Raw genomic sequence first — 19,485 nt, 5'->3', positions numbered from 1 at the left:
GGAGATTTCGGCGCAAAATTTAACCATGGAAGTTTGACCTTTCCTCCTCCATTATAATAAAGCTGTGGTGGTAAAATTAACAACATTAGAGTTCTCAGAGACCAATTTATCACTATAAACCGGCTCCTTGTTTCGCTTGAGTGTCCCTTTAATTAAGCCTGAGCGCTCACCGCCTGTTGTTGTTGTTGGTTCCTGCGCACGAGCGGTTTCTTCTCGATAACTGCCGAGTTGGAGCCTGTTCCGTGGCCACGCTTGCCTTGCGAGCGCGGTTGCGGCGAAGGCTGCTGCGGCGGCTGCGCCAGGATTGGAATCGACGGAGGCACCGTCACGGCCACATGTGCCATCATCTGAAAACACAAAAGCAACACAAGTGCGCAACACTGTTGAGAGTCCGCACTCTGCCCGCGCTGCGGGCACCTTCACTTGGTCAGCCTAACTAATGCGAACACAGGAGCAACTTGTGACCAAAGCAAACGACAAATTTGCAACACCGAGATGGAGGCACTCACCGGTGGCATCACACCCATGGCCATTGGTATCATGCCTCCTGGGACTGAAAGAAAAAGAAGGCAGTTAATAAGAGGACCGATTGGCAACAACAAAGCTGCACAGAATTACGGCAGCTACGTGAGGCAAAGCGAATGAGCATGCAAAACAAATAGTGCGCAGTGAACTGATCTTTACGGAGTAAGATGATCAAAAAGTATGCTCGAAAACGATGGTTATAAAAGAACTGTTTGAAACAGTCAAGTTGCACGATGCTTTTTTTCTACACACAGACGTGCCAGTGACAATGTGCACAATGTCTAACCTATCTCTCTTGTCTAATTTCATTAACTTGAGAAGTCTCAACTTTTCAGCCTAACGGGCTTTGCTTTCCCTAACAAGACTTATTACATTAGTGTCACACAGTCACCTTCAATGGTAATCGGGCCCAATTAGAACTGGAGTGCTGATACGCCGCCAGTTTTAATCACAATCCGGCCTAATATGAATCAAGGCAATTGGGATCGAGCTTCAGTGCAATCTGGCTGACAGCTGCACTATCCTGTAAGCTTAAAAATAAGAAGCAGGCATCACTCGATAAAAAGCCACGAGAGAAGTTATTTCTGGGCAAGGGTACGCCGCATGATTGAAACATATTCAAGTATTGTTTAGTAAATTTTCATTTGTAGCTGCAACACGTCGTGGTTGCGAGAGTTGCAGAGAATAGCAAGTTTAGAACTGCTTATCTAGCATCTGTAACCGCGCAGTGTAAGTAAGAACATGTTTCCCACAGTGTGCGCATGATGTAGTCCTGCACATGCACTCTATGTCAAACAGTGGCATTCTTACGTGCACAACGCCGCTACAGATGCTATATACGCAGTACTAGAACTTCCTTATAACTGCTATATATTAAAACTCGCTACTAATTGTTTGCTTATGACGACCCATAATGACAAACAGCAGTAATATTTTCTTGAAAAGAGGGAGGGCTTCTGTAAAGCACTTTTTTTTACAACATATTAGACAAGTTCAATAAGTGCTGCGTATCCACTAGTGATGACCTTGTGCACTCTAACACAGCCAAACTTCAGACTTCCGGCCCACATAGTGACGTTGCACCAATCGTGATAAAGAAATTCCACCTGGACAATACCCAATCAAAATTAAAGGTGACCGTGTAACACCGCGAGTCATACTTCCGCTAACAGATTTACTTCTGCTGACGCGGCTTAGTTCGTGCAACAAGGAACTAGCTTAGCCGAAGCTACACTGCAAACACATTCTGTACTTAAACGGAGGACAAAAGCCACACCACTATTGCAAAGACACTTATTCCATATACAACACAAAAATACAAGAAAAAAAAAGATACAAACATGTGCAGCTTCCACAGAAGGATGCCATCAAGCTTTGCAGTGTGCGACCGCATAAGACAAATAGGCGTAACAAAAAAACGGACTGCTTTTCCACTTACACGTCTCCCGACCACATCACATCGCAAGACTCCTTTTATCTAGAAATGGCAAGTGCAAGACTTAAAGCACTGTTGACAACAGTCTTGAGAGGGTAACGTATAGCGAAAGCGTGTAGCAAAACCATAACACGCATGAAGAAATGAAATGGCATGCGGTAATGTGCAGCAATGTTTCACTATTTAGAAAACCGAAAGCCATAACAAGTGAAGCATGCATAGAAGCCCACTGAAATAAAAAATATGTCTATAATACTGCCAGTCAAGTGCAAAGCGGCAACATCGATTTGACGAAAATCACACCGCTCAACGGTGAATCTATCAGCATCATCAGACTTTTATTCCACTGCAGAACATCTAAGACAATCACTTTTGGATACATTGCTTTTAGTGCGTGTTGATTCGCTTTAAAGAAAAAATAGGCAAGTAGTTGCTTCAATCGTTGGACACGCGAGATTATACGTCCCGCAAAGCGACACTGCCACCGCAAGTGATCGTCTAAAAATATGGCCGCTGGGCAAAGGACTCTTCCAATGACCTTCAATTTACCAGGTCTTGCGCAAGCTGGGTTCATTTTTACCACCTGCAAATTTATAAATCTCATAACCACCCACCCCACCCCTAACTTTCTATGGTCCTCGACTGAGTTTTCAATATCTTGGTACACATTCCACGTCTTTAACTGACCATCGGTTATTGGTCCTATGCCTTTACTGATACAACACCGATACTACTAAGCAATACTAACACTGCGAACAGCACGGCAATACTAAAGCAATGACAAGCAAGAAACACACGTGCAGAGACGACACGGCACTGGAACCAAAACTACACGTCAGATCACAGACATTTCTCGCTTAAAAAAAAAGAAAGAAAAAGAAAGAACAAAGCTCTCGGATAAGCATGCAACAAATGTAATGAATGAAAGCTGAAGAAGTGTTCGACACCCAGAAGTAATACTTGCAGAGAACGTAGCCGAAACTCCACATGATGCAAGACACAGCATAAAAAAAAAAGAAAGTCCAGAGAAGAAAATGGCATGCATAAATGTTGTTGGTGGCTACTGACCCAAGTTATTATTCATTACGTCGTCTGCCGCAGCAGCAGTGCAAAAGGCACACAATGACATCAGGAACAGCAATAGAAACACGCCAAGCTTCGTTTGCAACAGCAGCGCCAGATTTTGCTTCGCATTCAGCAGGCAACAGCGATGTAAAAATTGTTATGCTCAATTTTCATTGAAATTGGCCAACATCAATCGATCATTATTTATATTTGCGTGACAATAATGCAGTGGTTCCCTTTGCCTGGCCCCACTTATCCCCCAGCACTCGCGATCATCCAATCATGGCGACAATATGTGATCCCCGACGATATGCAAAAATAAAAAGAATCTGAATCTTCATAATGCACGAACGTTGCTTCTACCGCAGCAATGCCAATTGTTCTTGTGAGTAGTGAATGCATGAATTCAATACGCTTCTTTACAGATGACAAAAACTTTTTGAGAAACGTGTATGAGTAACACTAATTTGCTGCTCTAATATACTACATTGTGCGCGAACATGTAAATAATGAAACGAGGAAAAAAAGACAATGAAACGGCCACTAATGAACACGTCGTTCATAGCAAAGTTTCAGAATACCATAGGTGGATACCAATTGCCCATTGCAACAGCAATATGCCTCGACCCTTTAAAGTGACCAACAACAGATTTTTCTTGACCCAGTTTTTATACTGCATTAGAAAGCTCACCCTTCGTACCGTTTGCAGCTGCAGCCGTTAATCCCAAAAGCATGTGGTTATTTTATCAGCAGTATTTTTCTATCTGAAAAGCCCCTGAACCGTACGTACACGTCCCCCAGCAACGCTATGAAGGAATAGCGATGCCGATAGCCCTCCTCGCATTATGCTCAAGGTTTTGTTCTCACAGGAGTGGGTGAAACTGTGGTTAACCACCTTCACATTGGCATTTTCAACAATTTCAGAATATTAAAAGCAGGTAGAATAAGTTTTGCGAATGCTCGTCGTTACATGAGTTCTCTTTATTGCCTCGTGAGCTAGGCGCTTGTGGCCTCCGCGATTAGTTCCGGCAACGCATTGCCGGAGGTAATCTCAGAGGTCGCGAGGCGCTCTTCGTACTTTTCCAACACGTCGTCAGGTGCCGCAAGGCCCTCAGCTAACAACGCTGATGCTGGCACTCATGAGCATCGGTCATACGTCACGTGAAGGCGGTGCCACTGTTCTACTCTGTGCAAACGAATGTATATCTGCACGTTTTACGTTGGGAAAAGGTTATAATAAAAGTGTGCTGCATTTCAACACTAATATAGAGACAATTAATAGCGTACACCAGTGAAAGGTCATGTGATAGGTACATGCGCACATCCACTTTTTTTGCCGCCAGAGGCGCCAAGACTAATTTTGAGTGAATAAAAATATAAATCTGCGTTTAATAAGAAAAACAGGCCTCGTTTTAGACATTAGACAATCCTTCTATTAGTGGGGTTATCTCAACTTGTGTCCCTTTAAGGTCAAATGACATTTATGTGTGCACCCGATATAACTAACTGTTTAAGTCACACACCTGCTATAATATCCTAGATTTATTAAACTCCCCTAACCAGTGATTTAGGTAAACTTACTTACAGGTTATTTCTGGTAATTCTGTCACTACCTTTTTTAATACAAATTCGCAACTGGAAAAAGCCTGGCAATAAAAGAATTACAAGTCTTGGTGAGTAGGCATCGCACAACACTGCTTTACGTTTCAGCATTCCCTCAGAGAACTAAGACGACAAATTTTTTTTGCTTAGCTTCCAAGCTTATGATGAATATTATTAAATGTGAAAGGAGATGGCATGCATAATGCCTCCCTAATGAGATGCTGATGCAAAATTTTTAGGCGTCTTTTCTCACGGCAAGTGTATTTATCAAGTTCCCAGAATAAGATATCCCTGAAGATTACTGCACATATTGAACAAACAAAAGTTCTGAAAACCAAAACAGCAATATATCTTTTTTTTTTTTTCAAATTACATACTGCAGTCCTTTTATTCAGCTGTAAACATATTAAAAATCAACATATCTGCACACCCCATCCTTATCTTTACAGCAAGGCACTTAAAACTGGGAACAAGCTTCGCAATATCTCTGGCTCAGCTTGATCGAGATGACGGACACCTAAACTTCATTAGCATTAACTACCTGGAATGCACAGAGCATCCTTAAGAACGGTAACAAAGATCAATCCATCATCTGAATACGACACAATGAGAAAGCACTCCCAGCAAAGTTTTTTTTATAGAGATAACGAGAATCATAACTGTTGTTTGAAATTGAAATGTTCAGCACCGAAGCACTGAACAAATAATCGGATGGCAATTATGCGACTTTTGTCTCAAGAGGACCTTTGTTAAGCTCTCAAGGAATGCATGCAGCCACTCAAGAAAGCCGCAAAGTGTCCATCCAACGAGTGAAACTACAGAAAGTATAGTGAAGAGTTTTGTAAAAGCGAATGCAATCGTAGACCATCTTACAGGTGGCAAAAAAATAATAAAGCTAGTGATGACTATCTTTTGTTCTTCATTCACGGCTCCTCACGAATAAGATCCATCGGGGAACTCTTACTGGTCCTTCATTACAATGCATCAGAGTATGAGAAACCCGTCGGAATACGAAAACGTTAAGCTATTTCGATGCAGTCGGTGGCTTGAGTTTCTCACCTATTGGGAAGCATGTCAGAAAACTGGAACAAGTAGCCTCAATTTAAAAGCGTTCCGCTAGCACTTACTTCAGTCTCACTCATCCTACCCGAGGATCCCAGCAAGCCCTTATCGAAATACCTTGGCAATTTGTTCGTTTCACAGCTCCACGATATCGGTTATTACAACTAGGCAGCTTGTGGTAGTGCCCTCAAACACATGAAACCGCAACTCGCAAACTGTTACGAGTGACTCGTAGAAAAAACTATTGACTCCTAGTAGTAAACTGCACGGCATACCAAGGACCGCTACTTCGTAACCATGCCTTGTGCTCAAGGATTCTATGCCATTCGTATCATAAACTGCTCGTGGACTTACAATTCATAGCTTGCACATGACGTCATGGACCCACAACATGGCTCACACAAAACAACACATTCCTTCCTTTTCTTTCTTGGAATTAGAGTGCCTTGGAATTATGCTACACAAATTTGACACATTTGGAGTCAGTGCATCATAACTTGCGCCTGAAGGGGATAACCATGCTGCTATTAACTTGCTTCAGTGTGATAACGACGTCTCTGGAATGTTATGGGGCCTCTGTGCACGAATACAAGGAACCAGCATTCGGTGTACTGATAACGGTAACGTGACATCACAAAGTTCGCGTCCCGCCATGTTGGTGCTCAAACACAGCTGTTCCAGTGACGTCAGTGCAAGCCGTCTATACTATTGATACACACAGGCAGTCCACTGCCCTGACCACTGACTAAGAGCAAGAACTGCACCAAGACGTTGGTGTCTGGAAAAAGCAACACTGCATAACAGTAACCTAGATGCATCAAACCTGTCATTCTTTCAGACTGATGTAGTATGACCACTCGTAGTTCAAGGTACGACATGTGGACATTAGAGCCCGGCCGACAGGAGTTGGAGAAAATGTAACTGTTAGTGGGGAGAACTTCACATCTGCCCCCAGGAGTTTCGGGCAATGGGGGCACGCGGGGCGGGAAGGCTTTTCACGCAAAGCGCTCAACGTGAAAGTGTGATTCTTACCCATGTGCGGCATGGTGTATGGTGGTGCCAACATGGGTGGCACCGGCATGCCGGGCATGCCCAGTGGCGGTCTGTGGGGTGGGAAAGCCATGTCTTCCCGAAGTACTAGTCGGTACTCCTGAAAAAACACGAAAACAAGATCACATCAAAGATGCTGGCACTGCAAAACCCAAGCCTCGACTCGATGAAACAGCGTAAGTGCTTAATCAGAACTTGTTGCTGGGCTAGTTGGCGATTTTAGCGCTAAAAGGACAAACACTGAAAGGCCTGTCCTGTGGTCTTTCATGTGTTGGTCCTTTTACCGCTAAAACGAAGGTGCGGTCAACAAAAAGAGCGACGCACGGTCAAACAACTAAAATAGAAGCTTATAAACAGACGCAGCTCGCTCATTCTAGAACATAGTCGGTGCAAACAGATGCAAGATGGCACAAATCGACTGTAAAAATAGAAGACTGCTGGCACGAACGCTTATGTTCGTTCAGAGACCTAACTATGCCGCAAACTTCAAAACTAAAATAGCAGTTTACAAACTGACGCAGCTGGCTCATTCCACAACATACGCGATGCAAACAGATATGCAAGATGGGACAAATCGACCGTAAAAAATAAACAAACCACTGGTACGAACGCTTATGTTCGTTCGCAGACGATCTATGCCGCAAATTTGAGAGGGGTTAAATAACAGCTCGATGCTGCTGAAAACGCTAACGATACATCGATTTGCGGGTATAGGACGAGGCAAGCAGGCACTTTAGAAAATACAAACAAATGCCGAGAACGTCACACAGTTCTGGTGAAGGCGCGTCGTGAAGCAACGTAGACAACTCGCTGTGGTTCCAGCTTACCAAGAGCAAGCACGCGAAGTCCGCTAACCACAGAAACGCGCTTACGGGTAATCCTCCTGCTCCAAAACGCTAGGACAGATCTGCGAGTTTGTTAAAACTAGCAACAATAATAAAGGAGAGCGGCCGCCTGTGAGCATTCACGAAACATGCGAGCTAAGCCTTATCTAGGGCAGGCAAGTTGATGGCATCTCGCTTAACTACATACAGACTTGGGCGCCCGGCTTTTGTTTTTAAGCCCTCCAGCAGGTAACGTCAAACCTCACCGTGGCTACAGTTTGGTGTCGGCCGGCTTACAAAAGAAACTTTGACGCGTATTAAATACACGAGTTAAAGGCGACGTCGCTAATCGCAGCCGCACAACACGAAATATTTGTAACGTTATGGACAGATGCTCGTTGTTGCCCTCCCGAGTTTGTGTTGCAACGCCTCCTCTGTTGTTGACGAATACTGGAGGTATGAAATTATTACACTGAATCAGAATAGCAGCCAGCGCCACTATGTGAGCGCAAAAAAAATTAAGTGTTTGCGTTGAAAACATGGCGGCCATGACGTAAGTATTTACACATGCGCAATATTCAAATAATAACTGACAACAATTGCGTAAAACTTTAAGCCTGAAGCTCTCATTATAGTTTAGTTGGCAATGCAAGCAGCATAAACCAGCAGCAAACAGTATGCAGTGGCACTGTCGTCAGTAGCAATGGGAGCTTTCTCTTTCTTTCAAGACATTTGAAAAATTCCGAGGGTCTCTTACGGTATGTTGCCCCCTTTTTGGAAATCTTTTTAGATTTTGATCCTAAGCTGAGCTTTGAGTCCGTTTTAATAAGGGCTGTTTAAAAAGACACTCCAAGTATGTTACGCAAAAAAAAAAAGTGAAACTAATCACAATTTAATTATTGAAATTACCTAAAATATGTCCATCACGCGAACAGTCATAAGTACCGATTATCTAATACAAAACAGTAATGGCTTGGCAGCATTATAGCTGTGCATGCAGGCTGTACAATGAACTAGAATCTTTGCGCTGTGGTCAATATCATAGGCGTGCGCAAAGGGGGGGGGGGGCGCAAAATCTGCCCCGTACATTGACCCTTATTGTCACCTAAGAGGGGGAGGGGGGCGCTGCGATGAACCTTTGCCCCTCCCCCCCCCCTGATGGGGAACCCTGCGCACGCCTATGGTAAGGCCTACCTATGGTCAATATTATTAAGTATGGTATTGACCTCGAGAGCTGGTATGGTGGCGCTGCTGCTCTCGCCCTCTGTCGGGCCGGCGGCGCACTGTCAGGATTGTCGCTTACGCGCCCGTCTGTTTCATATCGGCGGCGACGGTTGCGACGGCCGCTGTTCTCCGAGAACGGCGACCGTAGTTCTTTTTTGTCTGCGTGTATAAATACGCTGTGCTAACTTATGTTTATTTATGTTTTTCTTCCTGTCTGAAAAACCTCTCAAACTACAGCTGTTTAAAGCTGTAGCCGAAAAACCAGCATGCAGCGACTCTTGGTAACGTAAGCATTCAACGTAACTTCGTCCCATTTTCGCCTAAAGCCATTCAAGAAAGACAGACCCCCCCCCCCCCTTCAGTCCTTCTTTTCGCTGAAAACAGAATTACGAGCCCTACTAAAAAAAGAAAAAAGAAAGCATAGAAAACACAGCTGCTTGCGCCGGAAAGAAGTTCCGTTCCGTCCCTTGGACACCACGCGGGGAACAGAAGCGCCCTCCCCCCCCCCCCCCCCACACACACACACAACGGGAGGACAGGTTCCCGTTAACATCATAGGTTCAGACATGTACCGGTCACACAGAATTAGGCGCTTTGATTCAGCGAAAACTCGAGCACATATCCAAATCTGAAACGTACAAAATTAGGAAGCTCGTTCAAAGAGAAGTTTGCTTGTTTTTCCACCAAGATGGCACATATACCCACTCCGGGAAAGACAAAAGCCACGGGCAGGAGATCGTCTTCTTTATCGTCGCAAAGGACGAAGTAACAGTCCCACTAGCGTCGTTTATTATGTGATGAAGGCAGTGGACACGGGGCTCGAGCAAGAGAGAAGAGGAAGACGACATACTGTGAGCGTTTTTCATAAGATGACTTCTTGGCCAATGCCCCAGAGTGGGTATGAGCCATGCAGTAGAGGATACTACTACTACTACTGCTGGCCTGCTTCGTGTTAGCCCTTGGGCAAAGTGTACAATTGTATATATTTTAAAATTTTAATCACGCGCACGCCGCCAAGACGAAGTGAACGAAGTTGCCGCGCAGCCCGCGCCACGTGGTTCAAGTGATATGTTTTTGCACGTTTCGCGTCCACAAGGTCGTTCAAGGACACCTTTCAATCAGACACAACGTTTTCACCTTAAAAAGCATCGCGATCAACATTTCAGTGCAATATCACAGGCGCGGTTCACAGTTAACTCCTCGATGGATGCAGTGGCCTTGATGAAGAGGGCCCGTAGCCAGGGAGGGGGGGGGGGGGCTAGGTGTGCGCACTCGCCCCGCACCCCCCCCCCCCCCGGAATTTTGGTGAAGTAGGTGTTTTTACCAAAAATAAATAATAAAACTAAGGGCTTTCCTCAAAAAGTCAAGATTTTCAGCAAGTGCCCCCACCCCTCCCCGAAAAAAATTCCTGGCTACGGGCCTGCTATATAGCATCCCGACTAACGCGAGTAGCATAATACGATCAGCCTGTAATTATAGTAACGCGCTAAAATGTGTTAGTGACATTACATTTTCGAATTCATGGTTACACGCTAACAGGCAGCCGAGATTCTTGAGTAATGTAGCAGTCATTTGTAACGCTGTCGTCCTCAGTTTAAGTTGAACCCTCGTTGTAAGCCTCCAGGTTTCTGCTCCGTAGTAAGCAACGAAAAGAAAAAAATATTCATGTAACAAACGGGGTTAAGGACATCTAGAAATATCTAGACACGGGCCGGGCATGTAGCGCATAGGCAAGATAACTGGATTCCAAGAGAAGGCAAACGCGCGAGGGGGAGACAAAGTTAGGTGGGCAGATGAGATTGAGAAGTTTGCGGGTATAACGTGGCAGCAGCAAGCACGGGACCGGGTTGATTGGCGGAACGTGGGAGAGGACTTTGCCCTACAGTGGGCGTAGTCAGGTTGATGATGATGATGTAACACCGTTGGGTCACAGAAAAACTACATATACCAAACTTAATACGTTGTCTCATGCTTCAGTTACACATTCTACGACAGCGCACTCACAATTTTTAACATGTCACCATACGAGCCCAGACACCTGGACGATGAATGCACTCACAAAGTACGAACGTGCCAAACATTTACACGTCTTGAAGTAACTACAAATTCAATGAAAACACGATTTAGTTTTATCTGTTTCATTTATTAATAGGATATTAACACAAATACAAGGTAAGTTTAAACAGGAGGAGCTAGGTCCCAAAGCAAAAACTGTCAGGGGGACCTCCTGTTATTTAGTACATGTTTAAAAAATGCAGAGCAAAAGACTGACCAAGGTGAAAACAGCAAGCGAATAAAAACATCAACATATTCAAAGTAATTATTCAAGCTTTTGGTAGATTAAAATTGTACGTGTAAGTTTAAGCATACCAGTAATGGAACGGGAATATAATAATTTAAATGACTTTGGAGCGGTTGGAGTTTTAAGAAAAAAATGTTTTCGAGTTTACAATACACGCTCGAACACCATAATGGTCAGTACAAGAGGAACGAAAGTGCACTTGAAAGAGTGCATGGTTACCATTAATTACGTATTAATTTGCGTTTTGAAAGACTTCATAATGCCTCGCTTGTCGTCTGAGTACAGTAATCGTGTATTTTCAGAAGAAATACAACGTCGACTTGGCGGCGACTGCTGCGATCTCGTAGTCTATGTGAGGTCGCAGCAGCGGATAGACGGCATGCCAGGAGGCGGCCATGTCGAGGTTCGAATCCAAGTACACGGCGCCGCACAGCGCCCCGAATGCGTCGGCCAGAACCTTGGGCGGGACCATGTTGCGGTCGCCCGGGTAATCCTGCGTAGAGACGAAAAGAGAAAGCCTGACGATGAGACATCGATTAATTGAGGAGCTTATATGGAAATAGAAGAGGTATGAGCCGTACAAAGGTGGCAAATTGAGCTAATAGCGCTTCTGTGTCGTGTACTTCTTTCTGTCTCTTGCCTTGTTTGCGCTGGCCGTCATCCATACAAAGGTATGAACCCAGCCAGCAGGGGCGTAGTCAGAAATATTTTTCGGGGAGGGGGGGGGGGGGTTCAACCATGCTTTTATGTTCGTGCGTGCGTTTGAATGTGTGCGTGTATATATACGCAAGCAAAACTGAAAATTATAGGGGGGGGGGGGTTGAATCCCCCAACCCCCTCCTCCCCTCGGCTACGCCCCTGCCAGCTAGCACGAAAGAGATATAAGCCGTCTTATTCAGGGATATATCGTTTAAAAGGTCAGCTAATTCAGGTTAAAGAAGTCAACTTCAGGACGAATTTAATCAAGAAAGAAGATCTTGCTATCAGGCGGACTTTTAAAGACATTCACAAGCGTCTCCTCTTTATAATTTGTGTTGATTTTCTTAGCCGTCAGCAATATAGATTGAAAAAGTCAACTTTCATTAAGGATATAATCAGAACTTGAAATCGTGCTCAAAGGCAAACTTTTAAAGGGACACTAAAGGCAGATAATAAGTCGACGTTGATTGTTGAAATAAAGGCCCAGAAACCTCGTAGTGCTACTTTTGTGCCAAGGAAGGGCTTATTTTGAAATAAAATCACGCATCCGCATCGCGTGGTCCGCATCGCGTTAGCGCACTTCAAATTACTCGCCTGAAAGCAGTTTTTCTCACGTCACTGCTGCCGTGCCCAACGTTGCCCGCCTTTAGGCTCGCGGCGGCGTGCGCCATTCCGGCATCCGGCAACATCACATGCGCGCGGCATTTTATCGAACTTTCTGGCAGAGCGACTTTCACGAACGCGCAAAACACGCGCGGCATAAAGTCACATAAAGTGACTTTAACGCGGCAGTACGCGATACTTTATCACCCGCGAGATGGCGCGAAGAGTGCGCGCTTTTAAGGTCGTCACCGCGCACGTTTTTCGCCAGAGTTGCGATGCGCGCACCTCCTACATGTACCACCTGTACTTTGCCCTACAGGGCGTGGTCGCCTGTGCGCGCACCTCCGACATGTACCACCTGTATACTTTTCCCTACAGGGCGTGGTCGCCCGTGCGCGCACCTCCTACATGTACCACCTGTACTTTGCCCTACAGGGCGTGGTCGCCCGTGCGCGCACCTCCTACATGTACCACCTGTACTTTGCCCTACAGGGCGTGGTCGCCCGTGCGCGCGCGCTTATGTCGTGAGGGGGGCGGTTTGTACATACGTCTTGTGCTATCACCGCAAAGTTTGCGTTGACGTTACGCAGCGCACCAAGGTCACTTCGCTCGCTGCAGCGGCCGCGTCTGCGCAAAGAGTGAGCTGCTAGCTAGAAGAGCCAAATTAGGGGCTAGTTATCTGTGCATAGTCGACACTTGCAGCGCGCTGCACAAACACAAAGACGTAACAGATGTGATAGGTGTTAGTTCGTACTCGTGCTGTGCATACCTGGGCGGCCTTTCGTGCGTCCTTCGTGTTTGTGCAGCGCGCTGCAAGTGTCGAGGTACGTGTGACAGTTGTTAGTTCGCGCTCGTCTTGCGTGTGTTCTTTTCGTGCGTACTGTGCTTGAGCAGCGCGCTGCAAGTTTCGAGCTGCTTGCCGTTATTTGTGTGACATTACAATTTGTTACTATCACAGTGATTGCTCCGCCCTTGCGACGAAACTCTGCTTTTTTTTGTAGTGTCCGTGTTTTTGCGCGGCTTACTTTTTCGCACAGATAATCGCTGTCAATGCCTCCCCGTTCGGTACATACCGCGTTCTTTATGCTGCGAACGTAGTTGACGATGTTGTCGTTGAGATTGGCGCAACCGGTGCGCAGTAGCCGGTGCCATCCGTGGCGAACGGCGGCGAGGCCAAACGAGTAGTTCGCGGCGACGTGCGATGTCGCTTCGTGAAGCGAGCGTGGACACAGTGGGTGCGTGCAGCCGTACATCTTGGCAGCCAGAAAGTACTTGAGCATGGCGTCGCCGAGAGCGTCCATAGGATCCATGCTGGCCATAACTATGCGCTTGGACACGGGCAGCGATGCGTGGGTGAACGCCATGAGAAGGAAACCCTGTAGGCATTACGTAAAGCAAAGTCAGAGGCTACGAATAGTGACGCCAGATGATCTTGAGAACAGTAGCGCAAAATTTGAAGGGGCCTGCAACACTTTTTAAAGTAATCATCGAATGGCTTCATTAAAGGGTTTGTTGCCTCACTAATCGACTGCCATAAAAATTTTCAGAATCCGTCAAATACGAGCGGAGTTATCGGGATTTTTCCCTCTCCTTTCATACCAGCGAGCTTCCTGAAAGCTACGCCGATTGGGGGGGGGGGGGGGGGGGGCTGAAACGGAGGCAAGAAGCTATGTCCATTCGTCAGCGTGCGTCATAACCTAGAGCGCTTTCTTTTTTTCTTCGAACGCGTGGCTTACTTTCAGCGCGATCGCGTGCGCTCGTGGCGGCATCCTGCGGCGGCCACGGTAACTATGGAGCTCAGGATGTTCAAATCAGCCAATGGCCGCGGACTTTGGGTTTATCGCGCGGTCATTTGGGTTTACGGCATCATGTGTCGAGAGAAGAGCGAGAGATTTCGAGCCGACTTTGAGAATAAATTTTGAATTCCAGGCCGCGTACTGCGTTACAATGTTTGACTCACATGTTCTCAGGAGCCGCGACTACCGATCGGCATTGTTTTCTGATCATGCCGAAAATGTGTTGCAGGGCCCCTTTAAGAAAATATGGACATACAAACAATGATACGCACACCACAGGCGCTGAACTTCAACAACGTTGCATGTTGGGCGAGTTGGAACAAGTCGGTCATGGACGCAGCGCATCCACGCTGCGTCCACGTCCTCTCCTTTGTCTGTTGTCTAGTGTTTGCGCTAAATACCATCATGGCTGAACTTCAACTTAGTCGTTTATTGATGCGCAGGTCATATTTAACTGCTGCCATGACAACACACGGAGTAAGGAAAGAAATCTTGGAGGGAGCGCTACGGGGCAAGTCTTGAAATCTAGTCATAAATAATTTAAGGGAGGAATGGGGTCTGCTCACGTGATAGAGAAGCGCTACTATTGGTCGGCTCGCTTTGACTGCGTCTGTTGCGGTCGCTGCGGGGGCCAAATCCTACCCAGTAAGCACCGCGCGCTTGTCGGGAGGAGGTTGCTTCGCCGAGGCTATCTGAACCACGTGACGCTCGCTCCTAGCTTTCAAGTGCGTAGCACTCTATAGGGGCCCGGCTTGTCGTCCATCCAGTGTCTCACGTCGCATGGTCACGCGACGTGAGATGGTCAAAATAAAGTAGTCAGTACAGGCCTAAAACAAGACTAGCAATGCTCAAAACCAGGTTGAACTAAACGAACAAGGTCTGAAATAGCATAATCCATAATTAACAGAAATAACCAAAGAGTAATCGAAATAATTACCAAAGCTTTATCGCGGCCCCCTTATCGCCCCCACCCCCCCCCCCCCGCTGGTCGAGTCCTAAAGACCAAAAGAGAACATGCTTCACGATGGATAAAAAAATGAAAATGAAGCGATGACGTCTCCTCACAAGGGCCTGCCTTTGGTCCTTGGCTTTCCGGGAGTAAAAATGGGGAGTAAACAGTTTTCGGAATGCAATATCGGGGGCCTTCGCCTGCGTGGCCGTAATCCTGCTCTTAATGAACGGACAGGTCCCACTGAGTAAAAGTGTGGGGCAGACTTTGCCCCCTTTAGGTGGTTAAAGGGTGCGAACCTCCCCCCCCCCCCCCTCGGCCCCAATCTTTCGCAGCCTACGGTCGAACCCCATATGTCGGTGCGAGCCTTGATTACCTTGTCTCGGAAGTTGTATCCGATGAGCTGCTCAACTTGCTCGTATGGCTTGGCCGCCTGCAGCAGCCCCGGGTTCCGAGGATCCCACTGCTCGCGAGGAACGGGACGCGTCCACTCGAAGAAGCCGGCAGCCACCTTGGACGGTGTCATTACGTAGGAATCGTTTGACGCGCTACGCGTGTCTCCGAAAATCGAATAGACGGCTGCGCGAGAACCGACCGCGTATGACCGACGAAAATGAAGTTGACACGAGACTCGGAAACATATCGGAGTATATCAGCTCTAAGAAATTCCCCGGTCTTTAATCATCTAATGACACCCTGGAAAAGTTCAACATGTCATAACAGAGATCTGGAAGTTATAATTACGAAGTTGCTTTGCCGAATTCCATCATTAAATTTTTATTTATATAGAGCCGGTATGGCACCATCACCACTTTGTTCTTATTGTAGGGAAGAGGAAACAATAGAACACTTTCTGATCTCATGTCAAAAGTTTTCTACATTACGAAAGACATCTCTAGAAACGCCGTTACGCATAATGGGATTAGAGTTGAGAACTTCAAATTTACTATCTCTAGGTGCATTTACCCTTGGGCACAGCAGCGGGAAAGTATGCGATGCCATGCAAGATTTCATAGAACAGTCAAAGAGATTTAAACAATAACCACAGTTCAAAAGTTCCATAGTTAACCAGAAGCAAAGTACAGCAAGATTCGTTTCTATATCTATGTATTACTTATTTGATGAAAATTAATACCACCCACCTTTCTTTTTTCCTATTTTTTTAATTATTATTCTCACAAAATTAACTTGTTAAAAAATCTTTTTGTCAAACAAAATAGGAAATTATTCTCATTACTAGTTTTTAAATAATTTTTTCTAAGCTACCCGATTCTTGGCCAATCCCCCTGAGTGGGTGTGAGCCAGCAGTACAGGATCTACATCTACATCTACAGGAGCAGATGCCAGCTCACACAGGGCACTGGGTAGGGTAAAATTAAAAAAAAAATCGAAGTTTGGTTTATTTGCTTGTTTGTAATGATAAGGCCTTCGTTAACAATATCATACTAGCCACGGTTGTCTGTTGGTTGTGGTCCTTGACTGTTGACCCGAAGGTAGCGGGATCCAGTCCCGGCTGCCGCGGCTGCATTTTCGGTCGAGGCGAAAATGCTTGAAAGCCGTGTACTGCATAGTTTAGCTAAAACTTGTTGTTGGAGTAGTTGCTACATTCCTACTGAAATACGAGAAAGACACGCACCATCAAGGAAAAATTCAAGACAGGACAGAAAAGCTTGGAGGACGCTTGAGCTTCGCCTTCAAGAGTAGAACGCTATAGTGTAATCGGGCCCCGTGCGCATTGCCTTCTCAACTGCTAGCCTGGCTTCGGTCCTTGGTGCGTGCCTCAACCATGCCGTAAGGAAACGAACGACCATGTGCGTAACATTGGCTGTTCCAAACTATCCTAGAATGCCTACTGCAAGGACAGTTAAGTGCCCACTACTCCATAATTATTCCTTCTGCGAATCAGCGAAGGGCCCACTACGCGTCTGTAAGGCAACGCGCGAACCTACGCAGCTGCTCATTTTAGCTCAATCCGGTGGTGTGCGGCGTGACCACCCTTACTGCGCATGCGCATACCCTTTCCACACACCTCCTCTCCACTCACCCTCTCCACTTTCCCTCTCCACTTTCTCTCTCCACTTTCCCACTTTCCCTCTCCCGTCCCCCTTTCCACTCTTCCTCTGAAACGCGGGCTAGACATGCCGAAATTCTCTCCTGCGCAACGCCGCGATGAGCTCGAGCGAATGCGCGTCCCCTCCCCTTCTCTCTCCTCTCCTACGCTGCCCCCGTCTCGCCCGCCTGTCGACCGCGTTCCCCGCTCGCCCTGTGAGAATTAACGGCCAGGCTAGATGGAACATACGACGCGCGTAGCGTCCCTCTTCGCGTTCCACGACGCGAGGTCGTAGCATGCCCAACGAACGCCAACGGAACGCGATCGTGCAAGTGCTCCGCCTTCGCATCGCCTCATGGTCCCCTTTAGCGGGAGATGGTGTAATTTTTGTTGATGCTTTTGCAGTTGATGATGATTAAATGTGTCTGAGCGCTTTGTAATGGGTGGGCCTTTAAAACACCCACTCGTTGCGCAATTCGCATGTTTTGACGCCTGACGCGATTCTACGCTTCTGCCACGCAATTTTACATACGTTAAGGAGACTCCTTCCGCTACATGACATTAATATAGTGTTTTTTTTTTTTCTGAAGCAGGTTCAAGCAGTAGCGTAGCTCTGCGGTAGAGCACCTGCTTGCATCGCATACGGCGAGGGTTCGATTCTCACTCGAACCGGAAGATTTTTATTATTTATTTTATTTGCACAACCAACGACACTGACGCTGGAATTTCAGCGAAAAGAGCTCTTTAACGCTATCGCGTTAAAAGGGCGGCTAAAAAAATTGACGCCCTTTTTTGTTCTGTCTTGAATCCTTCCTTGATGGTACGCGTCTTTTTTGTATTTCAGTTAGATTTAGGTGCACGTTAAAGAACCCCAGGTGGTCGAAATTTGCGGAGCCCACCACTACGGCGTCCCTCATAACTATACCGTGGTTTTGGGACGTAAGACCCCAACTATTAATATGGTTGTTATTCATTAACGATATCCAGTGCGCCACGCGTTTTCCCGCATTCGCAAAAAGACATAAGGCTGATTTTTACCCAGAATAAACTAAACAGCAATACAAAGCTACCGAGCTAAAAAAAGGTGCACGTATGCGAAATAATTCTAATTTTTTGGTAGTTTTATTTAAAACGTAATGACAAAAATGAATTGCTTTGCTAAAAAAGTGCAAAAATGTTGATGCTTGAAATACCATTGTAATTCTAGCTCCTTTGCAAGAAGACAAGACGACGGATAAAATGAAAGAAACCCGAACGCGTTACATATAGTAATTTCTGAGAAAATGGATTTTAACCCTTTCAGACACAAATGATTTCTTTTACGTGTAACCAACTGCTTTTTGCAATTTGAAATGCGCATGATCACGGTAGTCCAAAAAAAAATAATCAGTGATTGAGCTTTCCGACAAAGAGTAATTAGTGACTGAAATAATTCCTGAATTAATTATTGTTTAATATTATTTCGATTTTTTCAACTTAAAAATTACTTCGATGGGACAGCAAAATACCCAATAGGAAAAATTCTAATTTTCGATACAAGAGAGAGAGAATTAAACTTTATTGAGGGACCAGGCGCGCGTGCTCTTCGCCCAGAGGTGGTTGACTTCCTCATTCCAGGTAGCCATGGCTTGCAGCTGACGCTCGAGCCCTGTCCACCAACCGGAGCTGGTCCTCAGGGTTCGCGGACGTCAGCAGCGCCTCCCACTGGTCTTCCGGATTTTCGTCCACGTTCAGTTCGTCTATGGGCGGGATACTTGGGTTGTTGCGACATCCCCATACCATGTGGTACAGGGTGTTGGCAGTGGCCGGGCAGTATGTACAGTGCCTGTTAAAGTTGCCGGGGTACATTGCGTGGAGTAGCGTACCGTGCGGGTAGGTACCCGCCTGTAGCCTTCTCCAAGTCACTGCTTCCTCTCTAGTAAGCCTTTTATGAGCCGCTGGATAGTGGCGTCGTTGCTTCCTGTAGTGCGCGAGTATGTCGGAGTACTTTCTTGGTATTGGCTCCTCTTCGTTTTCGGAGTCCGAATATCGCTGCGGAGTAGCCCGGTGTGTATGCTCTCGGGCTGCGGCATGTGCCGCTCGGTTCCCCGCAAAACTAAAATAAATGCCCTACCTCTGCAACGTGAAAGAAGAAGTTGCTTCAGACAAGTGCGGGAATAGCGCGACGGCTTCTGTAATTTCTTCGTTCACACGTGACCTCACTTTCTTGTGTGTACCAGGTTGACAGCATAATTAGAGCAGATGCTAAATATGAGTTCTAGTGAAAGAACATCCCAGTTTTTAAAGACGATAGTCTTTC

At 46.2% G+C, this 19,485-nt stretch overlaps 1 protein-coding gene across 4 annotated transcripts in view; it reads right to left on the bottom strand.

Moving 5' to 3' along the window:
- The window catches only part of LOC119374369 (RNA-binding protein 25), a 45,765-nt gene extending 37,802 nt beyond the window's left edge, over window positions 1–7,963 (bottom strand). For 3 of the 4 annotated variants that reach the window (XM_037644459.2, XM_049420352.1, XM_037644461.2), the window contains exons 1-4: window positions 7,830–7,963; window positions 6,722–6,839; window positions 510–553; window positions 171–347 (exon numbers count right to left, since the gene is read on the bottom strand). In XM_037644459.2, the coding sequence (XP_037500387.1) occupies window positions 171–347; window positions 510–553; window positions 6,722–6,812 (312 nt within the window). In that variant the 5' untranslated portion in view covers window positions 6,813–6,839; window positions 7,830–7,963. Of the gene's footprint in view, window positions 1–170; window positions 348–509; window positions 554–6,721; window positions 6,840–7,771; window positions 7,791–7,829 lie in introns of those variants that run through there. The other variant, XM_049420351.1, reaches the window with a different exon arrangement.
- Between the last annotated feature and the right edge of the window lie 11,522 nt (window positions 7,964–19,485).

Source organism: Rhipicephalus sanguineus, chromosome 11 (assembly GCF_013339695.2).
Source record: "Rhipicephalus sanguineus isolate Rsan-2018 chromosome 11, BIME_Rsan_1.4, whole genome shotgun sequence".
Classification (NCBI taxonomy): Eukaryota; Metazoa; Arthropoda; class Arachnida; order Ixodida; family Ixodidae; genus Rhipicephalus; species Rhipicephalus sanguineus.
Note: the sequence above shows the minus strand (reverse complement) of the source record. Positions and strands in the feature narration are given on the sequence as shown.